We start from the raw sequence: 22,142 nt of genomic DNA on the forward strand, positions 1-22,142 counted from the left end.
TTGAAAATGTCCCTGTCCAAGCCCTACCTTCAAAGAGTCTGAAGTAATTGGCATTATATGAGATCTGGACTTCAGTGTTTTTAAATTTTAATTAAAAAATCAAAGCAGGGTTGAGAACCACTGCCGGGTGTCCCACAATTGCCTTTTCAAACTTCTCCCTCCATGCTACACACTCTGTTGATGATGTATCAGTCTCACTGGCTACTTTTAGTCCTTTAAATCTGTCTAGTTTCTCTCTGCTTCAAATCATTTTCACAAATCACTAGTTGCAAAGGCATTATGAAACAATGTTTCTAATTTTCTAATATATATATAATATATATAAAATAGGAGAGAGAGTAGAATGACATTTGGTTGCTTATCTTAATTTATATATATATATATATATATATATATATATATATATATATATATATATATTGCCTTATTCGCACCTACCCTGACCTTGGCTTTCTGTATTTTTTTAAGATCTTTAGTTGAGTTGGTTGTTAGTAAGATAGTGGATTTTATTACTGGTTAGCTTCAAGCAGAGAATTTTGCTTTATGTTAATAAAATAAATCTTTAGCTAGATTCAAAATCAACTTCCTATCAATAGCAGAGTAACATAGGCTTGTAACATCAATATCTTATCATATACATAAAAGGGAACATTTATTTTATATGTGACAGGTTAAAAATAGTTCTTTAAAAAATTTGAGGAAGAGGCATGGGAGAGTTTACAAATAATTTTACAATATATGTATAACGAGAGGCCTTTTTAAGATCAAACATAAATGACACTGAAGAATGTTGGCCTCATGCCCTGTGTTCTGCTCCCTGAGCGTGCTTAGACTCTGTAAATGTCTTTGTTTCTATTCTAAGACCTAAAAGTTATTCACATTCTGTGTTTGGACAATATTTATGCAGTATTATGCTAATAGGTATGGACATAATTTATATTTAATGCAAATTTAATAGTTTAAATCAGTTAATCTTAGCGTATTCTTTTATTCATTTAAATCTTAGATTTTCTTAAGTGTTCATATGATTGATGACACACAGACAGACAGACAGACACACACACACACACACACACACACATCTCATATAATATATACGGGAATTTTTATGGAAAGCCAACTAGTTTCTTTTTTAAAACAAAATGATAATGCTTATTTACCCCTATCAAAAATATTAAATGCCTAACATCTATTTTTATTAAGAGAATGAAAAATCAAATCCACCTAGAGATATTCTTTGTTGCCTACAACTAATCACTACTTTTAGACTCCTCTCAAAAAAGTTGATTGAGACTATAATAAGAAATTAATTTGTTTGTGAAGCAAGCCTGAGAGGTATATAATTGGTACATTCCTCTGTTAACTGTTAATCTACCCATGGATTAATTAATCCAAACTAGTTCTTTGTTGCCCAATTTATTATATCCTTGAGGACAACCCAGCTCTTCTTATTAATTGTGTGTTCTTGATTGGGTAAACTTTAACCTTTTTGTACCTTGGTTTTCTCATCTGTAAAAAGAAGACAATAATTGTACCTATCCTTTAAAGTTGGAAGGATTACATGAGTTAATATATGTAAAGTTCTTAGTGCCTAGTGAGCTTTTCAAAGTTATTTAGTTGTTATAATTTTTACTTATGTTTTAAATTCTTTAACATAGCTATTCCTGTGATGACTTGATCAATGGGACCCATTTTTTTCTGTCTCATTTTCAAGAATTGTGCTGCTTCTGATTTGGTGTCAATATTGTGGTTATTATGACTGTGTGTCAACTTTTGTGTTGGGCATTAGAAAGATTGGATTCAGATTTTAGTTATTCTTACAGTGTGCATTTTGTTTACTATCTTTTCCTTTCTTGGTTTCATCTTTCTTTGTTTAGTTTTATTTATTCACTTATGTTTAATTTTATAATATCTTAAACACATTTTTGCAAGTCAAGTAAATACTTTCTGAAACTCTTCTAGGTTCATATACAAGGTGAAAATGTGTATTGTTTTAAGCTGAGTTGCAATCAAGTTCTTTATACAGTTTGATAGCCTACTTTTTTTCATAATCATTTTAGTTCCTTATTAGAAAAATTACATATGTATTATAATATAAAATTTTATGTTCTATCAATATCATAATTTTACTTACATATCATATTATATTTAAGAGATATGGTTAAAATTTCTTTATACACTGAAAATATATCTTTCCAAATGATATTATAATTTGAAAGTAATTCTATCTAATTCTAGCCACTCCATATACAACCACCTTTTATACAGTTATTTTATTGAGCTAATGACTTATATGTGTATTTCTCAAGAGACTCATTAAAAAATTAGCTTAGACTATTTCAAAAGTCCTATAAATATTTGAGGCATATAATTGCTTTAATTTATATCCTTTGATATATTTCATACAGTTTTGCTTCTTATTTTATTAGGACACTTTGATTTTTCATTCAGTTTCTCTGTTGCAAAAGAAAAGAGCATAATTTATTATGAAACAGGATCTTAGGAACTATTATGAAACAGGATCTTAGGAACTATATGGATGTTTTCCAGGGATCTGAATGAAGGTGAGGTGACGAAGGTTAGACAATGGTAGCTTGAAAGGAACTAGATTTCATGTCCTGTTGTTTTCAAATTTTTAAGGAAATGCAGAAAGAGGAAATGGTTCAGGCTTATGATATCATTAGTGCTATTTTTATTCTCTTAAGTTCAAAGGTTCTAGGGATAAGAACAATATATGTAAAAATGAGGACATTCTTCTTTTTTGAGTTTTTATTAGTGTGCTTTCAAGATGTCCATTAAAAAAAGAGCACATTTTAACTTTCCAACAAAGAGGTACAGGTAGTCAGGAAGAATAAGGAAATCATATATATGAAATTATATAGAGATATATAAAATTATAAATATATGTATATATATGTAATATATGTTAAGATAAATAAAATATTGAAATGTTAATTTTAGGGTGCTAAAAATTGAATCCTTTATAGACATAAACATTTGAAGTGGTTTTACTACTTTGAGGATAAACTATTACCTAAAATTAATTCAAGTAATTGACCCATTTAGATTATACCAGAATTTTTCTGTTAGTTTTTTTTAAAATTTTTTTAATTGGTTGTTCAAAACATTACAAAGCTCATGATATATCATCTTTCATACATTTGACTCAAGTGGGTTATGAGCTCCCATTTTTACCCCAAATACAAATTGCAGAATCACATCTGTTACACACTCACATTTTTACATAATGGCATATTAGTGACTGTTGTATTCTGCTACCTTTCCTATCCCCTACTATCCCCCCTCCCCTCCCCTCCCATCTTCCTGTCTACCTCATCTGCTGTGTTCAATTCTCTCCCTTGTTTCTCCCCCTTTCCCCTCACAACCTCTTATATGTAATTTTGTGTAACATTGAGGGTCTTCTACCATTTCCATATGATTTCCCTTCTCTCTCCCTTTCTCTCCCCTCACTAATCTCTGTTTAATGTTAATCTTTTCCTCATGCTCTTCCTCCCTGTTCTGTTCTTAGTTGCTCTCTTTATATCAAAGAAGACATTTGGCATTTGTTTTTTAAGGATTGGCTAGCTTCACTTAGCATAATCTGCTCTAATGCCATCCATTTCCCAGCAAATTCCATGATTTTGTCATTTTTTAGTGCTGCGTAATAATCCATTGTGTATAAATGCCACATTTTTTTTATCCATTCATCTATTGAAGGGCATCTAGGTTGGTTCCACAGTCTAGCTATTGTGAATTGTGCCGCTATGATCATTGATGTGGCAGTATCCCTATAGTACGCTCTTTTAAGATCCTCAGGGAATAGTCTGAGAATGGCAATAGCTGGGTCAAATGGTGGATCCATTCCCAGCTTTCCAAGGAATCTCCATACTGCTTTCCAAATTGGCCGCACCAATTTGCAGTCCCACCAGCAATGTACAAGTGTACCCGTTTCCCCACATCCTCGCCAACACTTATTGTTGTTGGACTTCATAATGGCTGCCAATCTTACTGGAGTGAGATGGTATCTTAGGGTGGTTTTGATTTGCATTTCTCTGACTGCTAGAGATGGTGAGCATTTTTTCATGTACTTGTTGATTGATTGTATATCCTCCTCTGAGAAGTGTCTGTTCAGGTCCTTGGCCCATTTTTTGATTGGGTTATTTGTTATCTTATTGTTTAATTTTTTGAGTTCTTTGTATATTCTGGATATTAGGGCTCTATCTGAAGTGTGAGGGGTAAAAATTTGTTCCCAGGATGTAGGCTCCCTATTTACCTCTCTTATTGTTTCTCTTGCTGAGAAAAAACTTTTTAGTTTAAGTAAGTCCCATTTGTTTATACTTGTTATTAACTCTTGGGCTATGGGCGTCCTATTAAGGAATTTGGAGCCCAACCCGAATGTAGATCATAGTCAACTTTTTCTTCTATCAGATGCAGTATCTGATATCTAGCTCCTTGATCCATTTTGAGTTAACTTTTGTGCATGGCGAGAGAAAGGGATTCAATTTCATTTTGTTGCATATGCATTTCCAATTTTCCCAGCACCATTTGTTGAAGATGCTATCATTCCTCCATTGCATGCTTTTAGCCCCTTTATCAAATATAAGAAAGTTGTAACTTAGTGGATTAGTCTCTGTGTCCTCTATTCTGTACCATTGGTCCACTTGCCTGTTTTGGTACCAGTACCATGCTGTTTTTGTTACTATTGCTCTGTAGTACAGTTTGAAATCTGGTATCGCTATATCTCCAGATTCACACTTCCTGCTTAGAATTGCTTTTGCTATTCTGGGTCTTTTGTTTTTCCATATGAATTTCATGATTGCTTTGTCTATTTCTACAAGAAATGCCGTTGGGATTTTGATTGGCATCGCATTAAACCTGTAGAGAACTTTGGGTAATATCGCCATTTTGATGATATTAGTTCTGCCTATACATGAACAGGGTACATTTTTCCATCTTCTAAGATCTTCTTCTATCTCTCTCTTTAGGGTTCTGTAGTTTTCATTGTATAAATCTTTCACCTCTTTTGTTAGGTTGATTCCCAAGTATTTTATTTTCTTTGAGGATATTGTGAATGGAGTGGTTTTCCTCATTTCCATTTCAGAAGTTTTGTTGCTGATATACAAGAATGCCTTTGATTTATGCGTGTTGATTTTATATCCTGCCACTTTGCTGAATTCTTTTGTTAACTCTAGCAGTTTCTTTGTAGACCCTTTTGGGTCTGTTAAATATATTATCATTTCATCCGCAAATAGCGATAATTTAAGTTCTTCTTTTCCTATTTTTATGCCTTTAATTTCTTTTGTCTGTCTAATTGCTCTGGCTAGTATTTCAAGAACTAAATTGAATAGATGTGGTGATAGAGGGCATCCCTGCCTTCTTCCAGATTTTAGAGGGAATGCCTTCAGTTTTTCTGCATTTAGGATGATGCTAGCCTGAGGTTTAGCATATATAGCTTTTACAATGTTGAGGTAACTTCCTGTTATCCCTAGTTTTTCTAGTGTTTTGAACATAAAGGGATGCTGTACTTTGTTGAATGCTTTTTCTGCATCTATCGAGATGATCATATGGTTCTTATCTTTAAGTCTATTGATGTGGTGAATAGCATTTATTGATTTCCGTATATTGAACCAGCCTTGCATCCCAGGGATGAATCCTACTTGATCATGGTGCACAATTTTTTTGATATGCTTTTGTATTCGATTCGCCAGGGTTTTATTGAGAATTTTTGCATCCAAGTTCATTAGAAATATTGGTCTGTAGTTTTCTTTCTTTGAAGTGTCTTTGTCTGGTTTCGGGATCAGGGTGATGTTGGCCTCATAGAATGAATTTGGAAGAGCTCCTTCTTTTTCTATTTCTTGAGATAGCTTGAAAAGTATTGGTATTAATTCTTCTTTGAAAGTTTTGTAAAACTCCGCTGTATACCATCCGGTCCAGGGCTTTTCTTGGTTGGTAGTCTTTTGATGGCTTCTTCTATTTCTTCCTTTGTTATTGGTCTGTTTAAATTGTGTGTGTGTCTTCCTGACTCAGTCTGGGCAGATGGTATGACTTAAGAAATTTATCGATATCTTCACTATCTTCTATTTTATTGGAATATAGAGTTTCACAATACTTTCTAATTATCTTCTGTATTTCTGTAATGTCTATTGTGATATTGCCTTTTTCATCCCATATGTTAGTAATTTGAGTTCTCTCTCTTATTCTCTTCATTAGCATGGCTAAGGGCCTGTCGATCTTATTTATTTTTTCAAAGAACCAACTTTTAGTTTTTTCAATTTTTTCAATGTTTTTTTTTGTTTCAATTTCGTTGATTTCTGCTCTAATTTTAATTATTTCTTGTCTTCTACTACATTTGCTGTTGTTTTGCTCTTCCTTTTCTAGGTTTTTGAGGTGTAGTGTGAGTTCATTTATTTGTTGGTTTTTTCTTTTTTTGAGGAAAGAACTCCAAGAAATGAATTTCCCTCTTAAAACTGCTTTCATTGTGTCCTATAGATTCTGGTATGTTGTGTCAGTGTTTTCATTTATCTCTAAGAATTTTTTTATATCCTCCTTTATGTCTTCTGTAACCCATTGATCATTCAGTAACATATTGTTCATTTTCCAAGTGATGTAGGATTTTTCCTTCCTTCTTTTATCATTGATTTCCAGTTTCATTCCATTATGATCAGATATGGTGCATGGTATTACCTCCACACCTTTATATTTACTAAGAGTTGCCCTATGGCATAATATATGGTCTATCTTTGAGTAGGATCCATGTGCTGCTGAGAAGAACGTGTATCCACTTAATGATGGTTGATATATTCTATATATGTCGGTTAATTCTAGGTTATTGATTTTGCTATTGAGTTCTATAGTTTCTTTATTTAGCTTTTGTCTAGAGGATCTGTCTAATGGCGAGAGGGGTGTGTTGAAGTCACCCATAATTATTGTGTTTTGGTCTGTTTGACTCTTGAACTTGAGGAGAGTTTGTTTTATGAACATTGCAGCACCATTGTGGTGCATACAAATTGATAATTGTTATGTCTTGTTGGTGGATGGTTCCTTTTAACAGTATATAGTGACCTTTATCCTTCTTGATTAACTTAGGTTTGAAGTTGATTTTATTCGATATGAGTATGGCCACTCCTGCTTGCTTCCGAGGGCCATGTGAGTGGTATGATTTTTCCCAACCTTTTACCTTCAGCCTATGTATGTCTTTTCCTATTATATGAGTCTCCTGAAGGCAGCATATTGTTGGATTTGTTTTTTTGATCCAGGTTACTAGCCTATGTCTCTTAATTGGTGAATTTAGGCCATTAACATTTAAGGTTACAATTGAAATATGGTTTGTACTTCCAGTCATGTTTATTTGTTTATTTATTTTAGTTTGGCTAGTTTTTACCTTTTGGTTGTTTTCCTCCCTCTTTACTGAGATACCTTCCGCTGTTAGTTTTGGGCACTATTTTTCAATTCCTCTTCTTGTAGTATTTTGCTCAAAATGCTTTGCAGTGCTGTTTTTCTGGCTGCGAATTCTTTTAGCTTTTGTTTATCGTGAAAGATTTTAATTTCATTGTCAAATCTGAAGCTTAATTTTTCTGGATACAGTATTCTTGGTTGGAATCCATTATTTTTCAGCGTTTGAAATACATTGTGAAAATGACTCACAAGCACTTTTATTTTGGATATTGTCATATTTTTCTTGCAGAGCAATCTATTTGCTATTCTATACCAACTAGGAATGAGCTCATTGCCACTATGCACCATCCTGCTAAGTACTAATGATAGGGATGTGTTTAATGTTGGCTGGTCTAACTGTCATGGGCAGCATATGTTGATACTATTCATCCAGTTTGCATAAGATTTAAAATTCATAGTTGAAGAACTAAATAAAATTGTTAAAAGACTTAGGCCAAATTTTAATAATGTGTTAGAAGGACTTGCTGAATTTGAATGTTGTTTATTAATTGTCTTTGATTCAGCACGAGCGTATTACATTTTTAAGTTAATACCTTTTTATAGTGTGAACATGGACATAGTAAGACTTACGGTTTAATCTGGAGTTCAGAACAGACCTGTTACCATTGTAAATATAAGAAAATTCATCAATGTTTTATTTACTTAAAAGTTTCAGTGGTTATCAAAGAATTTATATAAGATTTTAAATTTTTGTATAATATTGACTGTAAAAGTTCAGCTTGTTTGATGTATGTGGCATAAAATGTATCTGAAGTTGCTAACAGTAAAGAAATTATTGCCTTCAATCTTAATACATGTAAGAAAAATTGTTCATGTTATATAGCACTAATCTTTTACAGTAGATTTTTATATATCATAAATATTAATAGTTTGTTTAAGTCTGTTACACTATTTTAGTGCTAGCATAATGTGTGTGTACCTTAAAAATTTGCTTGTAAGTGCCATGCTATTGTTTCTGAATTCCTGTACTTCATCTGATGACTGTCCTCCTAGATTTCCTCCATTATCAAGCCTCTTTTAAATATAATTAGTCACTGTGATAGGCTGTAGTGCCTTTTCAGGAGAACTCATCCACTGCAAGAAAATGCACATTCTTGATAAAGATCTCTGAAGGTTGATTTTGCATAGTCTCTCATTTTAAAATGGAATCAGTGCATTTTACTCCCTGCAGGAGTAGAACTGAGTTAAATTCCATTAAATTATTGCTATTATCTAAATGAACATTTTAAAAGAGAAGGAAATGCTCAATGAAAGGAGAAGGGGGAACAAATCCTCACTCTTACTATGTAATGCTAATGGATAATAGGAGGAAAACTTTAAGCTTTCTAAAAACTTTCTTTTTGGTGAATTTGAGAAGATCACTTCCCAGTTGTTATATGAAATATTATGTACAGAAAGAGGGCCAAATCCATGTCTTAAAAATTAACTTTTTTTGTGATTTCTGGAATTGGTTTTAGGATATGACAGCTCGTGATCTGCTCCAGCAGAGATACACACTTCCAAATGGAGACACTGCCTGGAGGTCCTCACCCCTTGTGAATGCTGCTCTGGAAGGCAAGCTGGTCTTGTTGGATGGCATTCACCGGGTCAATGCTGGCACACTTGCTGTATTGCAGAGGTTTGTATGAGTCACACACTCATACACAAAAAAACCCAAAACACACAAATATGCAGACAAACACCATGTCGACTTAAGCAGTAGACATGGATTGCTCCCATTTTTTTTAAACTGGGTTTCTACATCTTGAAAAGCTCATATTTCTATGTCCGAGTAGAATGTGAGATTACTTATTTTTACAGATATATTACAGCAGAAATCCAAATAATGAACATTTTGGGAAATGCCATAGCCATAACGTTTTTTTTTTTCATAGCTGAAAAAAAATTTCTCAATAATTTTGAAGGACTTTATATTTGCAGATTTACATATGCAACAAATTACAGAGCTGGAGTTTCTGTATTTTTTTAGAGTTATAACTTCACTAGTTACAAATTCCATATTGATCTGGATCTACATTATTGGTTAATTTTGTTGGAATCTTTGTTTTTTGAGAAAGAGAAAAATGGAGCTTTAATATAAAATGTTTTAACTATTTGATTATATTGTATAGAGATTAGAAAAGCTGACTTTGCAGTAATAAACTTGAAAATTTATGTCACCATTTAAAAAAATATATTTTAGTTTAGATGGAGAAAAATATTTACATATTCTTAAAACTTCTGTAGAATTTAGTGTTGAGAGAAGCCTCTTCATGTGTAATTTTTGTGGAAAATATTTCTACTCTATGTCATTTTAGAAAAGTAATTAGTGATATTTTTTATTCTTCTTGGTTCTATGATTTGTGGACATTGATTGTCAACTTTGAATTATAGGAAAGAATCAAATAAGTGCAATAAGCCATTTCCCCAACTAACTATTCAAAAAGTTTTTGTCCTTGACAAAATGCAGATAGTATATTAAAGATCCCAAATATATTAATTCTAATTAGATTTGAACACATTTAAAAATACTATCACAAACTTTCAGTGGTTTACCATAAATATTTTATACTTATAATATTTTTATCTTCCAAGGAGAAAAATGTGTAGACAAAAAAATAAAATAAAGTCACCTTTTATTTACTGTCTCTTGAATGTTCAGCTAAGCAGGAATAGCAGCAGCAGCAGCTATCATTAATTGAGTACTTACTCTGTGCTGGACATTATTTTAAGACAGTGCTTCTCAGGTTTTCAACCTTGGAATTAGCAGGTAGGGAATTTAAAAATACCAATGCCTGGGTTCCACAGTCACAAATTCTGATGTTAATTGGTTCAGGCTGAGGCTTGAACATTGGCATTTTTCAGCACTTCCCAGAAGAACTTAATGTACAATAAAGATTAAGAGCAACTCTGTTAATCATTTTTTATATTATTCAATTTTCATAGAATCTCTGTGAGGTTGTAAAATTATTGCCTTAATTTTGTAAAAGATAAAAATGTAGAGATGTTACTCCCTCTCATTCAGGGAGTAAAATGCCAAGCTAGAGTTGAACCCAGGTCTGGCTGAGTCCACTGCCCATGCCTATAACCTCTGCATTATAGACCCATAGAATGGAGAGTGTGGCAGCTTCTAACATGGGTGTCATCAGTCTTAGTGGTTGGTGCTTTTTGACTTTTGCAGCACCTGGAACACAGTGCTGTTTCTGGTGTAGATGTCTAGGCCAGCATCAGAATTGGCATATGAAATATCAGTGTAGTGGGGCTGGGGCTGTAGCTCCGTGGTAGAGTGCCTGCCTTTCACCTGTGAGACACTGGGTTCCATCCTCAGCTCCACATAAAAACAAATGAAATAGGGGCATTGTGTCCAACTATAAATAAATAAATAAATAAACAAATAAATAAACAAACAAATAAATACTTAAAACAAAGAAATAGCAGTGTAGTTATTTCATTATGAAGATTTTTGATATTTAAAATCATCTAATTCCAAAGATAGAAATATTTTGATAATACTTTCCTTTAAAGAGTTATATCAGATTCAAGTGTATGTGCCAACTGCCTTGCTCAGTAATATATACCCTATGGTAATTCTGAGACACTCATTCAACTGTTTCTTTTTGTCCCTCTTCTCCACCTGCTTGCCACTCTTTCTCCTCCTTCTCCTCTCCCTCCCCCTCACTGGCTACATCTAGTATTTGTGACTGTAGTTCTCCAGTACAGAAAATAAGTTTTGCCAAATATAACAGCACTAGCCACCTTGAAATCTTGAAAAATACATCTAATGAAATAATTTGATTCAAGTACAACCTATAATAGACATGATTAAAATGTTGATCGAGTGCTTCTATTTCTAATAATGTCACTGTTCAGAATTGGCTAGTTTGTTTTCTGACATTCACTTTATCCCACTAGGTTGATCCATGACCGAGAGCTTAGCCTCTATGATGGTTCTAGGCTGCTGAGGAAAGACAGATATATGCGTTTGAAACAAGAGCTGCAAATGTCTGATGAGCAGCTACAGAAGAGGTAATTTTGAATGCCCTATTGTTATTGGTAATTTATTGCTAAGTAAAATAATGTTTATTTTTTTCCTAAACCTGGGGTCAAACCAAAACATCTTTGAAAAGCTTAATTATTTGGTGTTCTGAGCATGATAAAAGTTTGGCACTCCCTAAAACTTGCGGTTGCTATCCAGGATACATACACGCGCACACACATACACACACACATACACACACACATGCACACACACATGCACACTCACACACGCTTTGTCTTCTCAAGCTTCTTTTAACTAAATGCCTAAACTTTGGTTTTGTTACCAAAAGCTCTGTCCTTGTCCCCAATGTCAGTCCCGTAATGAGGACACTAATTTGAGAAAAAGGAAAAAGAACTTTTAATGCTTTGCTAGCAAAAGAGAAATACAGGGGATTCCTGTCCAGGAGGCTGTGATTCTGCCCATCAAGGGCAGCAGGGAGCTTTTAAAGAGGTGATTCAAAGGCTACATTCCAGGATTCTCTGTTGGAGTTGTGATACACTTGTTAATTTGGGAGATAGTCATTTTTGAGATCTTGTGGTACAATCCCAAGTCTGAATGACTTTGTGGATATGTGCTCAAGGACAGACAATTCTGCTTAGGATGGGAAAGAACAGCAGACCCCCACCCCCCCACCCCCCCACCCCCGTGAGATTAGGGAGGTGGAGAGATCAGGAAGGAGTAGGGAGAGAGGAAGAGAAAGAAAATAAGTCACAGTGGCAGAGTAGCAAGGGCTGTACCCAAAGCACAAAGTGGACCACTGTTATAATGTTAACAAAGTAATGCCCCCTCTTTGTCTTACCAATTCAGTTTGGTCTCATTCTGTGTATTCCCTCAGCAAAACAAAAGCTGGACCCACAATTAACTGGATCCATTCTCCTAGGAAGTCTTCAGTTTTACCCAAGAAGGATGCCACCTGATAACAGTGTTAACCCGGTGTGGCTTATCTAAGTCTTCTTCCAGGGATGTGACAAATAAATACGATGGGTGAGACTTGATTGGATCCTGGAACAGAAAACAAAATGAAAGCAGCTATAAAAGACATGTAGGAAAGGTTAAATATCAACTGTGTATATATTACATGATGTTAAATTCATATTAATTTTCCTAAGTATCACAATGATATTGTGGTTATATAAGAGAATATTACCATTTTTAGGATTTGCTATCTGAGATTTTTAGAGATAAAGTAAAATATATATAAAACTTACTTCAAAATGTTTCATGGGGAAAAAAAGAAAAAAAATAGATACATGTGTGTATGTATGTATACAAAACACACACCAGAGAGAGAAAAGAGAAAGATAAGTGAGAGCGAGAATACAAATGTGATAAAAATCTTAATAACTGAAAAAAAAATCTAAGTGAAAGATATCATAAGCCCCCACAGGGCTTGCTGCCACATTTTAAACAAGAAAACCTTACAAAAAATAATGAAGTGTATTTATTATTGAGTTTATGTTTTTAGTGAAATTTTGCTTTAAAATTTCCTTGCAATGTTTTCTTAGGGGGAAGTGTTGAATTCCTTACTATCTTTGTATAAGTTTTTAAACATCTCACTTGATTATACAGCTGCTTATGCTTCTAGGGCATACATTATCAAATTTCTGTAGCCCAGAAAATGGTCCAGTTGAGGGTTTAAGTTCTAAAATCCTTCTTATTTCATACTTTTTTTTTTTTTTAGAGAGAGAGAGAGAGAGAGAGAGAGAGAATGAATTTTAATATTTATTTTTTTTAGCTTTCGGCGGACACAACATTTTTGTTTGTATGTGGTGCTGAGGATCGAACCCGGGCCAAACGCATGCCAGGCGAGCGCGCTACCGCTTGAGCCACGTCCCCAGCCCAACATTTCATACTTTTGGTTGATAACATTTGGCATTTGTATATTATTTGCATGTGAATCACAAGTCAGGAAAGAACTCATATTTTCAGAGAAATAAATAAAAGCAGCTGGGCAATAGCTCACAGCAAGCCTGCCTGGAAGTTTCCCTGAAGACATCAGGTTCATTGATCATTATACTTGACACCAAATGTCCAGGAAATGACAGTTCTTTTCTCTGAAAAGAACCCAAGTTCTCCTTTATGGTCTCAGCAGTTTTACAAATAAAAACAAGGAACAAAGTGGCCCTGAGCATCACATGCTGGGTTTGGCTCACATTCCACAGTAGTACTTCTTTCTCAAAATTTTCTACCTGTGTTGTTCAGTTTTTTCTCTTTTACAAACGTAATCCTGCTCACCTCTATTTCCAGAGGAGGGAAAGTAGAGAGAAATCATAGCAATACTTGCTTTCTTTCATTAAAATTTTTTTTGTTTGACTATTTACTAGTGTTAACCAGGCACTGAAACTAGAACCTGATAGTGTTTTATGAAAAATGCTTGTCCCCTGTCATTGATTCTATGAAAGTCTCTCATTTCCCTCTATTTTCTTCCTAAAAGCCACCACTTTCAACTCTTCGTTTCCGTATTTACCTCTGTCACTAAGCAATATGCTTTCATTGGTATCTCTTTCTTTTCTTTATTTTTATTCTTGAAGTACTGGGGATTGAACCCAGGGGTGCTCTACCGATGAGCTACATCCCAGACCCTTTTACTTTTTATTTTAAGACAGGGTCTTAGTAAGTTGCTGAGGCTGGCTTCAAGCATGGAATCCTCCTGCCTTAGACTTCAAAATAGTTCCACTGATATTTCTTGATTTATTCTTTAGTGTTGTCAATTACATATTGATTTTCTGCATAGATAATTAATGTTTGGCTCTTTCACTGTCTCTTTTGTGTCTTTCTATCCATCCATTCTTCCTAAAGAGTTATATAATTTTGTTTAGAACTTTGTCTAATTTTTACACAATTATGACAGCATAAGAGTATATACACCTGATTCATTTAGTATACTATAATCATTTCTCCTTTATACATACCTCTTTTTTTCCTAAAATTAGTAATTATTTGCATATGTAGAGAGATATAAATAATTGCAATCCAGTTTTGCATGTTAGAATAGAGATTTGTACAATAGTACTTTGGGAGCACTGAGTGGGGAGACAAGTATTTTTTCATAAAAAGATAAAAAAAGTGTTTTAGTCAACTTTTTCACTTCTTTGACCCAACAAGAACAAATTTAGAGGAGGAAAAATATATTTTGAAGCTTACAGTTTCAGAGGTCTCCATCCACAGATGGTTAGTTCCATTCCTCAGGGCTTAGGTAGGGCAGAACATCATGTTGGGAGTGTCTGGTGGAGGAAAGCAGCTGGGAACAAGACATGAAGGGGTGTTTTTGTGTGTGTGTGTGTGGGAGAGCGCTCCACCCTCCAAGGACAAAATATATATCCCAAAGGCATGTCCCCAGTGACTCACCTTCTTCAGCCATACCCTACTTGCCTACAGTTACCACTCAGTTAATCCCTATCAGGGGATTAATGCTCTGATTAGGTTAAGGCTCTCATAACACAATCATTTCATTGTGAACTTTCTTACATTGTCTCACACATGAGCTTTTGGAAGACATCTCACATCTAAACCCTCTTTTTATGTATGTCTCACTTTTTCATCTCAAACACTTCCTCTGATGTTAAAATCTCTCAGCATATTGAGGTAGTCCTATAATTATCAATTATGTCTTCTATCGGTTTCACCTTTCTCCAACAGAGTATTCTGACAAGCACTTATCTGGAGTTATTCTTTTTTTTTTTTTCCCTGTGTTGTTGGGGATTGAACACAGGGCCTTGTGCATGTGAGGAAGCACTCTACCAACTTATTCATTCCTCATCAATACTCCTCCTTTGTATCCAAGAAACAATATTTTCTTATGATATTAAAATGTTATCTCTTTATTTTGTTGTTAAATATTGCCATGTTACAGAATCTGCTTCATTCTGATGGTTTGGGATACTAGTAAATTTCTTTGCCTTTTCCTGGTTAACCTTGATTTAATTTGGTAAACTATTTTTGCCTTTCTCTGAATAAATACATTCTCTTTTACAATTATAACATTTTACAATTACAACATTTCTTAAGTCAGTTGGCAGTATTTCTTTCAGGACTGTATTTATTATATAACAGCTTATAACTGTGTTTATTGCCTAACAGCTTGACTAGAAGGACATAGTATGGTATAAAAACAAAGAAATTTGTACTCAGCAAATTAATTTACATCATGAATTGTTCTTGTGAGTAACACAATCTGTTATCTAGCATAAGTTGATCTTATATGCTGTCCATATCTAATATGTCACTCTTGGCTACAAATTAGAAACTCATGACTTGAATTGTCTATCATTTCACTTCTGTACTTATTCACAGAACTAAAGTTCAGCAATGTGAATACTATTTTTATAATATTTAAACAAACTCAACCTTTATTTTATTTTTATTAATGCTGTGTTTCCTTATGGGAGATTTTAAGATAGAGAAAAAGGTCAAAAGTAGAATGACAAGAAAATTTTTGTTTTGTTTCTTAAAGGGGAAGGATTTTGGAGAGATGGGGAGGGTGTTCTGGGATGGTATGTCAGTTGCAGTTGTCTAAGCTTCCATAGTCTTGCATAAAAATAAATCTCCTACCTCTGGGGATCAGATAACTCCTAACTTTAAAGCTTTTGTTCCAACTACAGTATTGGGTAATTTTGTTGAACAAGAATATCATAGAGGCAATCTCTAGAGTCAGTACTCTCTGGGTACTCAGGTGATTAGAATAATACCCAGACTAATGATTTGGTAGGACTTATTTGGAGATTATAAGCTTTTGTTATTGATTATTGGCATTACTTCACTCTTTCAGGTTAAATATTTATTGAATGCCAACTCTAAGATGATATAGTCACTTCCTGTTGTATTGAACCACATATGAAGACAGACAGATATGCAAACAAATAATTACAATGTAGCTTTTAAATATTAGAGTAGAGGTCTGTACAAGGGGCCATGAACACAGGAGAGGGAGTGACTAGAAACTTCCTTGATAGGTTTGGGAAGTCTTCAAATGCTGTTTAAGTTGGCATTTCCCAGAGTTTTCTCCTAAACCTCTTCTTTGGACAGTCCCAGTCACTCTTATATCTTTACCTGTTGTTGGTACAGTGAGCTTTCCTCAAAATCTCTTTACAATTTAGTTGTCTGTCCTAAGACTACTAAATGTCTTCCCTGAGGTGTTGTGGAGAAAATCTGAATTTATTTCTACCAACCTACTATTCCTCTAGAATTCCTGACCTTGGTGGACAGAGCCACTTCCTCTCCGTACACCTAGCCTAGATGTGTACAGTACCCAGCAATTAATTTGATTATATCACTCTTTAAATCCTTCAGTAGTTTTCATCACCTGCAGTGCCCAGGGCCAACATCTATATATGCCTTCTATGCTGCTTTATCCTTCACCTCTCAGGACCAGCGTAGCCAACTTCTGTTACTCCTGTTAAGACTCACCTCCACCGTGAAGCCTTCTGGGATATTACTGTAACTATTTCCTAGACCAATGCAGGTTTAAGAGCATCTTTGCTTTTAGGCATAATGTGGTAAATTTAGATTCATGGTTTTGCTTCAAGATAGGAACAGTTTCCAATATTGTGTTTGGCAAGATTTCCTAAGTTACAAGTAGCAAAAACTTCAAACTGTTGCAAAAGGGAATTTATTAGTACCTCATATGGTAAAATGAAAGACAAAGATGCAGTAGAAACTGAAGAAATAACCTGAACCTGGGACTTTAATGTAATCAGGACTTTCTGTCTTGCTTCTGTACCTCATCCTTTTGTTTCTCATGTCAAAATATGTGGCACAAAGTAGACTATTTGGTGTGTAATTTTGAATGAATGAGTAAATCTTAACCTGGAATAAAGTTTAGAAAACATAGGTAAAGTTAATTCTATTAACAAAATTTTGGGTGGCTTTGTGTGTTAGCAACATTTCCTCACATAAACCTACTAATTAGGAATATTTTGGTGCCCTTTGATGACAAGTCTGATAGCATAGTATTCCATAATTAAGAGCTGCTGGCTGTGTGCTACCAATCCTTTTCAATTTCATAGCATGAAATCCACTTTCTAAATAATTATATTTGACTCCTTTGCCAACAACCATCATTGTTTACTAGTTTATACCTAGGATCATACACTTTGATCATTTCCAGAATGTTCTACAACCTTTTACATTATTAGCAGGTAATTATATGCCTAACAACCTTTAGAAATGTTAGGAACTCTTGTTGCAAGATCCTAGGAATTCTCTGGATATGGTGGTTAGAAAAACAGTGATAGCCACATACATTAGATATCAGTCCCGCTTGCACTGCTTGCAGGAAATAAGAACCACAATAGAACTGTTTCCTTTCATGAGAGAAACTTATTTTGGGGAAGGAGGGAGTACAGATACTACAAGCTGCTAAATACTACCAGCTGCTAAATGTGTCCCTTCCTGCTGATAGCCAGAGCATGGATGAGAGAGATGAGTTAATAGTTCATTTCACCAGGAAAGGGCTTCTGATTATCTCAGGGAAGCAATACAGATTGTGGCCTTGCCTTGGTTGTATTTAGATGTGCTCTAATATTTTTGTATTTTCATTGAATATTTCACAGTTATTGTTTGTTATTGAACATTAAAACCAGCTTACAACCTCTCGGTCTTCATTGATTACTGATGAAATGTAATTGGACATTTGAGCACAATCCTTAATGAATTAGGTTATCTGTACCCTTTTGTTTTACTCTTACCCAAGTTTGAAGATAGTTAGGACCTAAGCATTCTCCTATATCCCAGAAATTTTAGCATCTTTTTTTGCTAGCAAATTTGTCTATGTAAATTTTTAACCAAATTCAATATAGATCCAAGATTTTATACCAAAAAAAAAAGAGCAATAGAAACTTTTATTTTGAAAATAATCCTGTATATTTTTTAATGGACAAGGAATAATTTTGAAAACTTATGCCTATGTAGGTATAATTATTTGCTATGTATTTTCTCAGTTTGTCCTTTTGATATGGGTAATATAGGAGATCATTATTTTCAGTTCTTATCACTTTGGTTTTTTCTTGTCACAAAGATCTTCAAAAAGTTTCTTGTAGCCAGGCATGGCGGTGCATGCCAATAATTCCAGCAGCTCCAGAGGCTGAGGCAGGAGGAACATGAGTTCAAAGCCAGCCTCAGCAAAAGTGAGGTGCTAAGCCACTCAGTGAGATCCTATTTCTAAATAAAATACTAAATAAAGCTATTGATGTGGCTCACTGGTCGAGTGGCCCTGATTTCAATCTCTGGCACTCCCCCCCCCCCAAAAAAAAGTTTTTTGTAGTACTGGTAATTGACAATAATTTATATTGTCATTTATTTGTTTGGCATCTGCTTTCTTCCAGGTGTTACCCTAGATCTTGTATGGTATAAGGAAACATTAGAAATGTGTCTTTGCAACTTGCTTTGTTGCACAGAAAAAAATGAAATATGAGCTATGTATGGAACTATGCAACTTTTAGGTTCTGAAATGGAACCATAAGTATAACAGCATGGAAGGCCAACTTAAAAATCCTTTTCCAGCCCATGACTGATGTCATTATAGAAACCTTCTGTATAATTCTTTCAAGTGCCTTAATATGTAAATTCAGCAAAAATATGCCATATAATGTCTTTCAAAAGATGGGAGCTTATCAATGCCTTTTTTATTTATTAAAATCTTTGTTGAGGGATCATTGACATGCCTTAAACTTTATTTAAAGTGTACAGTTTGATGATTTTTGATATTTATATATACTTGCAAAATTATTGCCACAGTCAAGATATTGAGTGCATATATAATCTCCAAAGTTTCTTCAGACCCCTGTGTAATCCCTTCCTCCTGCCCATTCTCACTGTCTTCTGCCATCCCCAGGGATCTTCTTCTGGTCACTATATATAGCTTGTATTTTCTAGGGTTTATGTAAATGGAATCACACAGTATATATTCTTTTTTGTCTGGTTTCTTTTACCCAACTTAATTATTTGTGATCATCCATGTTTTGTATCAGTAGTTTGCTTCGTTTTATTGCTGAGAAACTATAATTATATAAGTATTTTAGTCTCTACAAACATTTATGCCGAGCATGGTAGCACACACTGACAATCACAGAGATTCAGGAGAATTGAAAGTTGGAGGCCAATATGGACAACTTTCTGTCTTCCTTGTCTCAAAATTAGAAAATTAAGGGGCTGGAGTTTTAGCTCAGTGGTAGAACTCTTGCCTGGCATGTGTGAGGTGCTGGGTTCGATTCTCAACACCACGTATAAATAAATGAATAAAATAAACATACATCAACATCTAAAAAAAATTTTTTTTAAAAGAGAAAAAAAGACAAAAAGGCTGGTAGTGTGGCTTAGGTGGTATTGTGCCCCTAGGTTCAAACCCCAGTACCAGAAAAAAAAAATTAAAGAAACACCTCTGTCTACAAACATATTGACCCCAATATTTCAAATGTTGACCCCAATATTTTAAATCTTTAAAAATCCTCTTAAAATACATTTTTGCCTTTTAAATCTTTAATCCTTAGGAAATAATGCCCATGTGAAAGTAAGCATCTTTTTTGTTTTATTTGTTGTTTTGTTTTTGTCATTGTTAAATTCTAGTAAAATTAAACCTAACTTTGATTTTAAATTTTCATGGTGCTTGTTTCCTTATTTTCAATTATGATCCAGTTTCTTCCGATTTGGTATTACCAGTGGTTTGTCAAGTCACTCTGAAGTCCATGGTAAAACCTCTGCTCTCTAACTTTCAGACTTGGGGAATCTAACTCAGGAAATAGCTCTCTATGTAACCTATTTGTATGTAAGGAAGTTTTGTGGGGAGAGCCTAGAAAAACAAAAAGGTTCTTCTCATCCTGTTATTCAGTAGTTTGGTGGTTGTTTTTATTGTCAGAATAGCCTTCTATGCCCAACACATCAGCTGTCTCAGAAATGCCCCCTCCAAATCTGGCCATCTTACTGAAGTACCTTGTGAGAATCAAAATTAAAGAGCAAGCCACAGACAGTAAATATCTCAGGCAATGGCTCTATCCCCTTATTTAAATTCAGGCCACCTCCCTTGTTCTCATAGTACTTGCTTCCTAATCTCTTAGTTTAATTATATAAATTGGGCTTTCCTTTTTGCCTTGCCTGTTGGATTTCCTTTTTTTTTTTTTTTTTTGGCAGTACTGGGGATTTAACCCCAGTAACCCAACCCTTTCTTTATTTTATCTGGAGACAGGGTCTTCACAAAGTTGCTGAGATTGGCCTCAAACTTGCAGTCCTCCTACCTCAACCTCCCGAGTCTCTGGGATTATGTGTGCACAATACCATGCCTGGCTACCTGTTGAATTTTGACTCTGTTTACTCCCTGATTTGCTATCCCTCACTATCTTAGGTAAAAATCTATATCTACAGCTTTAATTTTGTGCATCCAAACCAGGCTTTGTGTCTTCCATCTTTTTTTTGTCCCCATTAGGAGTCAGAAGGATCAAGGATGTTATCTTGATGGGCCTGAGGCAGAGTGATCTGAATTATAACAGTGATCTGAATTATAACAAACTACTTAGCTAAAATAGAAAATGAAATAACTTGCCTCTTTAGCTTTCTGATCTCAGGATGTCCCATGCCCATTTTCTGGTATATTACTAATTACCAGCAATCTTGAATGACCATGCTGTCCTCAGGACTTTCAGGCACTATCCATGTTGTTATCCTTCCCTGTTTTCCCAGAACAACTTTTTGGGACAGATCATTCCTCAGGCCCTGCTGGGACATCTTTTTTTTTTTTTTTAAACCTAGATAAATGAAAGGATATCAGGTAGTTTTTATGAATCCTTCCAGGTCTTCTATATGGCCATTTCTAAAATTGCTTTTCTCTGGTTTAAAAATTATGCTCTCTAAAATTATTAGGTGATTTATGTACTCTAAAATTACAGATCATGTAGAGAAGGACTTGGTAGACATACCCACTGTATTGATATGACTTCCTCTTATTTGAACTCTTCAAAGTACTCATCTGATTCTTTTTACATGTCCTACCTCCCAGTAGTCAACCTAATCACTTAATTCAGGTACCAGTGAAATAGTTAATGTTGAAATATAGTTATATACTGATTTTTTTTGTTTTTTTTTGGAAAATCTTGACAAGTATTTCACTTTTTATTTACTTCTCCTCAGCATTAACTATATTACCTTCTAAAAGCAATATTTCTGATGGGTTTTTGAGTAGAATTGATGAAACCTGACAATATTTCCCACATGCTTAGATTGTAATAAGTGGTTTCCTATCTCTCATCTACAACCAACTCAAGTTATTTCACTAGCCATAGGAAGTCTTATCTTTTTCTTCTATGTGTACTAAAATGTTTATATGCCTTCTCAATTTTCCTAAGAGAGATTTTTTAAGAAAATCACTTTAAAAATTGTAACATTTCTATAATGATGCCAAAAGAATGGATTATGTTAAGCTTTGGTTCTCTTTGCTTTTTTTAAACATTTTTTGTGCATTATAATTATACATAATAGTGGGATTCATGTTTATATGTTCATAACATGTACACAGTACAACAATTTACTTTGGTCTTTTTCATTCCCCAGTATCTTCCCTTTTCCTCCTTTTTATTTTTCTTTACCTTTTTAAGACCTAAGTATTCTCTTGCTGATCTAAAGTTTAAATTTAATCTAGCCTCCTTCAGCTGCTTTAATTTTTTGTATTTGAAAAAGTCTTCAT

General features: G+C 34.2%; 1 protein-coding gene across 1 annotated transcript in view; it reads left to right on the forward strand.

Annotated features, from left to right (window-relative positions):
* Window positions 1-22,142, forward strand: part of VWA8 (von Willebrand factor A domain containing 8) — a 425,268-nt gene that overhangs the window by 133,116 nt on the left and 270,010 nt on the right. The window contains exons 13-14 of the mRNA XM_081281141.1: window positions 8,913-9,073; window positions 11,347-11,460. Coding sequence (XP_081137267.1) covers window positions 8,913-9,073; window positions 11,347-11,460 — 275 coding nt within the window. The remainder of the gene's footprint in view (window positions 1-8,912; window positions 9,074-11,346; window positions 11,461-22,142) is intronic.

The sequence above is a fragment of the Spermophilus citellus genome (genome assembly GCF_964194105.1).
Source record: "Spermophilus citellus genome assembly, chromosome: 1".
NCBI classification, from domain to species: Eukaryota; Metazoa; Chordata; class Mammalia; order Rodentia; family Sciuridae; genus Spermophilus; species Spermophilus citellus.